Here is an 8,932-nt window from a genome sequence, read left to right as displayed (position 1 = left end):
CATGCTCTACAACATTCGCAGAGTACGACCCTGCCTCACACAGGAAGCGGCGCAGGTCCTAATCCAGGCACTTGTCATCTCCCGTCTGGATTACTGCAACTCGCTGTTGGCTGGGCTCCCTGCCTGTGCCATTAAACCCCTACAACTCATCCAGAACGCCGCAGCCCGTCTGGTGTTCAACCTCCCCAAGTTCTCTCACGTCACCCCGCTCCTCCGCTCTCTCCACTGGCTTCCAGTTGAAGCTCGCATCCGCTACAAGACCATGGTGCTTGCCTACGGAGCTGTGAGGGGAACGGCACCTCCGTACCTTCAGGCTCTGATCAGGCCCTACACCCAAACATTGGCACTGCGTTCATCCACCTCTGGCCTGCTCGCCTCCCTACCTCTGAGGAAGTACAGTTCCCGCTCAGCCCAGTCAAAACTGTTTGCTGCTCTGGCACCCCAATGGTGGAACAAACTCCCTCACGACGCCAGGTCAGCGGAGTCAATCACCAACTTCCGGAGACACCTGAAACCCCACCTCTTTAAGGAATACCTAGGATAGGATAAAGTAATCCTTCTAACCCCCCCCCCCCCCCCCCCTTAAAAGAGTTAGATGCACTATTGTAAAGTGGTTGTTCCACTGGATATCATAAGGTGAATGCACCAATTTGTAAGTCGCTCTGGATAAGAGCGTCTGCTAAATGACTTAAATGTAAATGTAAATATCTCTCCATCTCTCCCCATCTCTCTCTCTCTTTCCATCTCTCAACATTTCTCTCTCCATCTCTCAATATTTCTGCCATCTCTCCATCTCTCTCCCTCTCTCTCTCCATCTCTCAATATTTCTCCCTCTCTCCATCTCAATATCTCTCTCTCTCTCCCCATCTCTCTCTCTCTATTTCTCTCTCTTTCTCTCCATCTCTCAATATCTCTCCATCTCTCTCAATATTTCACCATCTCTCTCTCTAAGGTACTTAGGCTTCACTTATCAAACAACAGCAGAATGCATCATGAGACAGACACAAACTCACTCACTCACCACACACACACACACACACACACACACACACACACACACACACACACACACACACACACACACACACCAAACAGACTCACACACATACACTGTCACACACAAACAAACACCTGCAGTAATTTGCCTAGGGGATAACAACAGCATTTCTCACTCTGACATGACAGGTTGAACTATCTCACAAATGACTCTGGAATGAAGATTAAAAAACGATATACTCTCCATCCCAAGCGGTACCCTGTTGCCTATTTTGTGCACTACTTTAATGTAATGTAGGGTGAAGGGTGTAGGGTGAAAGGGTACGATTTGAGACACAGCCCACAGCTTAAAATGTCAACAAAATGTCCGTTCTCTCTCTCTCTCTCTTCCATCCAGTTGTTTCCTCTCTCCTTTCATCACTCCATATCTCAGCTAACTCCGTTGTTTAATTCATATTTCAGTTCAATTCAAGGGGCTTTATCGACATGGGAAACATATGTTAACATTGCCAAAGCAAGTGAGGTAGATAATATACAAAAGTGAAATAAACAATACAAATTAACAGTAAACATTACACATACAGAAGTTTCAAAACAATAAAGACATTACAAATGTCATATTATGTATATATACAGTGTTGTAACAATGTACAAATAGTTAAAGTACATAAGGGAAAATAAATAAGCATAAATATGGGTTGTATTTACAATGGTGTTTGTTCTTCACTGGTTGACCTTTTCTTGTGGCAACACGTCACAATCTTGCTGTTGTGATGTCACTGTGGTATTTCACCCAGTAGATAGGGGAGTTTATCAAAATTGGGTTTGTTTTCGAATTCTTTGTGGATCTGTGTAATCTGAGGGAAATATGTGTCTCTAATATGGTCATACATTTGGCAGGAGGTTAGGAAGTGCAATCAGTTTCCACCTCATTTTGTGGGCAGTGTGCACATAGCCTGTCTTCTCTTGAGAGCCAGGTCTGCCTACAGCGGCCTTTCTCAATAGCAAGGCTATGCTCACTGAGTCTGTACATAGTCAAAGCTTTCCTTAAGTTTGGGTCAGTCACAGTGGTCAGGTAGTCTGCCACTGTGTGCTCTCTGTTTAGGGCCAAATAGCATTCTAGTTTGCTCTGTTATTTTGTTAATTCTTTCCAATGTGTCAAGTAATTCTCTTTTTGTTTTCTCATGATTTGGTTGGGTCTAATTGCTAACCATTCTCTCTCTATATATATCTATCTATCTATCTCCCCTCACTCTATCTCCCCCCCCCTCTCTGTTTCCCCTCTTTCTCCCTCTCTGTCATTTCATCTCTCTGGGGGCTTCTACACCCCTGTCCTCCCCTACCCTCCCTTCTCTTCTCTCCTCCCCTCCCTCCTCTCCTCTTCCCTCGTCATCTTTCCATCCTACCATCACATTCTTCATTCAGGACACTTGGGGCTCTCTCGTCTACCTCATCTCCTCCTCTAACCTGCATCCCTCCATTCCCCTTTATCCTTCCATCACATCCAGGACTCTGGGGTCTCCTTACCTTCCTTACTCATCTCCTATCATCCTCTCCTACTCTTCTCTCCATCCCATCTCTCCACACATGTTTGGTTACTACATGATTCCACATGTGTTATTTCACAGTGTTGATGTCTTCACTATTATTCTACAACGTTCTTACTTTTAGTTCTACATCCTTCAATCACAAATCACAGATCCTCATCGGGGCAAACCCATCATCTCTTTCCTCCCCTCCCTCTCTCCTTCGTTCCCTCACTGGCTCAACTATTGATTACTCTCATCCTCTGTAACATCTCCTCTCCTCTGTTCCCTTCAACCCTGTAATCTATTTGATGTTTTCATTGATAGCGATTGGACAGGGATATTTCCACAGCGTTTTTCTACACATCCATGACGATCATTGGGATGTGAGGACACCATGTTTTAGTGTTTATGGAACGAGGTCGGTTTCTCTCTCACACACACACACACACACACACACACACACACACACACACACACACACACACACACACACACACACACACACACACACACACACACACACACACACACACACACACACACACACACACACACACACACACACACACACACACACACACACACACACACACACACACACACACACAAGGATGATGCCTCAGTGATCTTGATAGGGAGAGATATCTATTATTAATTTCTGAACAGCCAGATGAAAGGGATGGATTCATCAGAGCTGCCAGGTCAATCATTAGTAGGCAGGCAGAGTAAACGCTCACAGATTTATGGATGGATTCATCAGAGCTGCCAGGTCAATCATTAGTAGGCAGGCAGAGTAAACGCTCACAGACTTATGGATGGATTCATCAGAGCTGCCAGGTCATTCATTAGTAGGCAGGCAGAGTAAACGCTCACAGACTTATGGATGGATTCATCAGAGCAGTCAAGTCAATCATTAGTAGGCAGCCAGAGTGTGTGTATGTGTGTGTGTGTGTGTGTGTGTGTGTGTGTGTGTGTGTGTGTGTGTGTGTGTGTGTGTGTGTGTGTGTGTGTGTGTGTGTGTGTGTGTGTGTGTGTGTGTGTGTGTGTGTGTGTGTGTGTGTGTGTGTGTGTGTGTGTGTGTGTGTGTGTGTGTGTGTGTGTGTGTTTCCTTGTCCATACCTGTTTGGCCAGTTTGACAGAGTCAGAAGTCAGTCGTTCTCTTAGATGAGGGTCCAGGTCGGCCGCAGGGGCAATCTCCACCACCTACAAAACACAACACAACTTTATTAACACCGCCTTCAAACACACTGCAACTTTATTAACAACACCTTCATTAAACAGAGACAGACTTTCACATCGGGAAAAAAAGCTCAATAGGAGCAAGAGTTAAAGGACAACATCTCAAAAACATAATTTGACCAAAATAAAACCATATATAACACATTACAATATATATGATGTCATTAGAGAAGTAGACGTTAGCAAATAAGAGACTTTTTAACACTGAGGTAATACAAAAAGTGAAGTCATAAAAAAATAAGGAATAAATAGTAAAGTAATAAATAGTAAAGTAATGAAAAATAATTAATTATTTATTAATTAATTATATTTAATAAGTAATAAACAGTAAAGCAATAAGTACTAAAGTTAAAAAAAAAAAAAATAGTAAAGGAATCCATAGAAAGTAATAAATATTTAAAATATTAATACTAAAGTAATAAAAAATAAGTAGTAAATAGTAAAGGAATAAATAGTAAAGTAATAAATAGTAAAATAGTTAACAGTAAAGCAATAATTATTAAAGTAATAAAACATTTAAATTAAATAGTAAAGGAATACATAGAAAGTAATACATAGTAAAGGAATAAAGACTAAAGTAATAAATACTAAAGTAATAAAAAATAAGTAATAAATAGTAAAGGAATAATTAGTAAAAATTAAATAGTAAAGTAATAAATAGTAAAGGAAAAAATAGTAAAGGAATAAATAGTAAATAATAAATGGTAAAATAATCAATAGTAAAGGAATAAATAGTAAATGAATAAATAGTACATTAATAAATAGTAAAGTGATAAATAATATTAATAAAAATAATAAATGGTAATAAAAAAGAAGTAGTAAATAGTAAAGAAAAATAGTAAAGGAATAAAAAATAACTAATAAAAATAAGTAATAAATAGTAAAATAATAAATATTAAAGGAATTAATAGTAAAGGAATAAATAATACAGGAATAAATACATTTTTTATACACTTACATTTAATACATTTACATTTTTATACACGTGCAAACATTTACAAAACATGTTTTCACTTTGTCGTTATGGGGTATTGTGTGTAGATTGATGAGGAAAAAATTTATTTTATTAATTTTAGAATAATGCTGTAACGTAACAAGATGTGGAAAAAGTGAAGAGGTCTGAATACTCTCCGAATGCACTGTGTATATGCAGTACCACTCACTTCATTTTTTGGTTACTACATGATTCCATATGTGTTATTTCATAGTTTTGATGTCTTCAATATTACTGTACAATGTAGAAAATAGTAAAAATAAAGAAAAACCCTGGAATAAGTAGGTGTGTCCAAAACTTTTGACTGGTACTGTATATATATATTATAGGTATATAGGGGTATATAGATATATATTATAGGTATATAGGGGTATATATATATATATTATAGGTATATAGGGGTATATAGATAAAAAAAAATCCAGAAAATCACATTGTATGATTTTTAAGTAATTAATTTGCATTTTATTGCATGACATAAGTATTTGATACATCAGAAAAGCAGAACTTAATATTTGGTACAGAAACCTTTGTTTGCAATTACAGAGATCATACGTTTCCTGTAGTTCTTGACCAGGTTTGCACACACTGCAGCAGGGATTTTGGCCCACTCCTCCATACAGACCTTCTCCAGATCTTTCAGGTTTCGGGGCTGTCGCTGGGCAATACGGACTTTCAGCTCCCTCCAAAGATTTTCTATTGGGTTCAGGTCTGGAGACTGGCTAGGCCACTCCAGGACCTTGAGATGCTTCTTACGGAGGCACTCCTTAGTTGCCCTGGCTGTCTGTTTCGAGTCGTTGTCATGCTGGAAGACCCAGCCACGACCCATCTTCAATGCTCTTACTGAGGGAAGGAGGTTGTTGGCCAAGATCTCGCGATACATGGCCCCATCCATCCTCCCCTCAATACGGTAGAGTCGTCCTGTCCCCTTTGCAGAAAAGCATCCCCAAAGAATGATGTTTCCACCTCCATGCTTCACGGTTGGGATGGTGTTCTTGGGGTTGTACTCATCCTTCTTCTTCCTCCAAACACGGCGAGTGGAGTTTAGACCAAAAAGCTCTATTTTTGTCTCATCAGACCACATGACCTTTTCCCATTCCTCCTCTGGATCATCCAGATGGTCATTGGCAAACTTCAGACGGGCCTGGACATGCGCTGGCTTGAGCAGGGGGACCTTGCGTGCGCTGCAGGATTTTAATCCATGACGGCGTAGTGTGTTACTAATGGTTTTCTTTGAGACTGTGGTCCCAGCTCTCTTCCGGTCATTGACCAGGTCCTGCCGTGTAGTTCTGGGCTGATCCCTCACCTTCCTCATGATCATTGATGCCCCACGAGGTGAGATCTTGCATGGAGCCCCAGACCGAGGGTGATTGACCGTCATCTTGAACTTCTTCCATTTTCTAATAATTGCACCAACAGTTGTTGCCTTCTCACCAAGCTGCTTGCCTATTGTCCTGTAGCCCATCCCAGCCTTGTGTAGGTCTACAATTCTATCCCTGATGTCCTTACACAGCTCTCTGGTCTTGGCCATTGTGGAGAGGTTGGAGTCTGTTTGATTGAGTGTGTGGACAGGTGTCTTTTATACAGGTAACGAGTTCAAACAGTTGCAGTTAATACAGGTAATGAGTGGAGAACAGGAGGGCTTCTTAAAGAAAAACTAACAGGTCTGTGAGAGCCGGAATTCTTACTGGTTGGTAGGTGATCAAATACTTATGTCATGCAATAAAATGCAAATTAATTACTTAAAAATCATACAATGTGATTTTCTGGATTTTTGTTTTAGATTCCGTCTCTCATAGTTGAAGTGTACCTATGATAAAAATTACAGACCTCTACATGCTTTGTAAGTAGGAAAACCTGCAAAATCGGCAGTGTATCAAATACTTGTCCTCCCCACTGTATATTATAGGTATATAGGGGTATATAGATATATAGTATAGGTATATAGGGGTATATATATATATATTATAGGTATATAGGGGTATATATAGATATATATTATAGGTATATAGGGGTATATAGATATATATTATAGGCATATAGGGGTATATAGATATATATTATAGGTATATAGGGGTATATAGATATATATTATAGGTATATAGGGGTATATATATATATTATAGGTATATAGGGGTATATAAAGATATATATTATAGGTATATAGGGGTATATATATTATAGGCATATAGGGGTATATATAGATATATAGTATAGGTATATAGGGGTATATAGATATATATTATAGGCATATAGGGGTATATAGATATATATTATAGGTATATAGGGGTATATAGATATATATTATAGGTATATAGGGGTATATAGATATATATTATAGGTATATAGGGGTATATAGATATATATTATAGGTATATAGGGGTATATAGATATATATTATAGGTATATAGGGGTATATAGATATATAGTATAGGTATATAGGGGTATATATAGATATATATTATAGGTATATAGGGGTATATAGATATATTATAGGTATATAGGGGTATATAGATATATATATTATAGGTATATAGGGGTATATAGATATATATTATAGGTATATAGGGGTATATAGATATATATTATAGGTATATAGGGGTATATAGATACCTTCTGATGTCTTCTCTGAATGGAACAGTCTCTCTCATAGAGATGTATTATGTTCCCATACTTATCACCTGGGGATGGAGAGAGAGAGAGAGAGAGAGAGAGAGTGGGTGAGAGAGAGAGAGAGAGAGAGAGAGAGAGAGAGAGAGAGAGAGAGAGTGGGTGAGAGAGGAGAGAGAGAGAGAGAGAGAGAGAGAGAGAGAGAGAGAGAGAGAGAGAGAGAGGGGGGGTGAGAGTGAGAGAGAGAGAGAGAGAGAGGGTGAGAGAGAGAGAGAGAGAGAGAGAGAGGAGAGAGAGAGAGAGAGAGAGAGAGAGTGGGTGAGAGAGAGAGAGAGAGAGAGAGAGAGAGAGAGAGAGAGAGAGAGAGAGAGAGAGAGAGAGAGAGAGAGAGAGAGAGGAGAGAGAGAAAGAGAGAGAGAGTGGGAGAGAGAGAGAGAGAGAGAGAGAGAGAGAGAGAGAGAGAGAGAGAGAGAGAGAGAGAGAGAGAGAGAGAGAGGGTGAGAGTGAGATAGAGAGAGAGAGAGAGAGGGTGAGAGAGAGAGAGAGTGGGTGAGAGAGAGAGAGAGAGAGGGTGAGAGAGAGAGAGAGTGGGTGAGAGAGAGAGAGAGAGTGGGTGAGAGAGAGAGAGAGTGAGTGGGTGAGAGAGAGAGAGAGAGAGAGAGAGAGAGAGAGCGAGAGAGAGAGAGAGAGAGAGAGAGAGAGAGAGAGAGAGAGAGAGAGAGAGAGAGAGAGAGAGAGAGAGAGACAGAGAGGTAGAGGGAGAGGGAGAGAGAGAGATAGATAAAGAGAGAGGGAGGGAGGGAGGGAGGGAGGGAGGGAGGGAGGGAGATATTTTGAGTAATTTAAATCCCAAACTTGCCCTGTAGACACTAATTCATCTCCCAATGTCCCCAGACATAGACACACACATTAAATAGTTTATTTGAATCCACCAATCAAAGGATCCAAACATTTCAAGGGTCCCTGTTTGCACGGCCCTCAAGTGTACGTAAAGCACTTCCTTCTCAAAAACAGCTAGTTTTCCCACGACAGCTGAAACAGAGCAGCATCTAGCCAATTGCTTTGCCCTAGTTTTTGTCAGGCCCACAATCTGGAGGCAACGCACTGGAAGCCTGTGTACCTGGCCGAGACTGCCAAATATCAGAGCCACCAGCTAGCACCTAAATGAGGCTGTCCAAGCATGCCACGAGCGGCTGGTATTTACACACACACACACACACACAGCAATTTGCAGCCAACAAATTCACCTTTAATGAGGCAGAATAATGAAATACAACTCTATACCAACTCTCGCACACACACACGCGCACGTACACACTTACCCAGGATCTGAACTTCTATGTGTCGTGGTTTCTCGATGAACTTCTCCACAAACAGAGCTCCGTTCCCAAACGCTGTCAGAGCCTCAGAGTAGGCCCTGTGGTAATTCTCCTCCAGTTCCTGTTAACATAACCGGTCAACCAATCAGCTGTCAGAGCCTCAGAGTAGGCCCTGTGGTAATTCTCCTCCAGTTCCTGTTAACATAACCGGTCAACCAATCAGCTGTCAGAGCCTCAGAGTAGGC

The 8,932-nt window shown here is 40.7% G+C and overlaps 1 protein-coding gene across 3 annotated transcripts in view; it reads right to left on the bottom strand.

Moving 5' to 3' along the window:
- LOC139561273 (pyruvate carboxylase, mitochondrial-like) overlaps positions 1 to 8,932 on the bottom strand; it is a 516,102-nt gene that overhangs the window by 470,136 nt on the left and 37,034 nt on the right. For all 3 annotated transcript variants that reach the window (XM_071378258.1, XM_071378257.1, XM_071378259.1), the window contains 3 exons: positions 8,691 to 8,808; positions 7,372 to 7,439; positions 3,645 to 3,728 (listed from right to left, as the gene is read on the bottom strand). In XM_071378258.1, the coding sequence (XP_071234359.1) occupies positions 3,645 to 3,728; positions 7,372 to 7,439; positions 8,691 to 8,808 (270 nt within the window). The remainder of the gene's footprint in view (positions 1 to 3,644; positions 3,729 to 7,371; positions 7,440 to 8,690; positions 8,809 to 8,932) is intronic.

The sequence above is a fragment of the Salvelinus alpinus genome, chromosome 31, assembly GCF_045679555.1.
Source record: "Salvelinus alpinus chromosome 31, SLU_Salpinus.1, whole genome shotgun sequence".
Lineage (NCBI taxonomy): Eukaryota > Metazoa > Chordata > Actinopteri > Salmoniformes > Salmonidae > Salvelinus > Salvelinus alpinus.
Note: the sequence above shows the minus strand (reverse complement) of the source record. Positions and strands in the feature narration are given on the sequence as shown.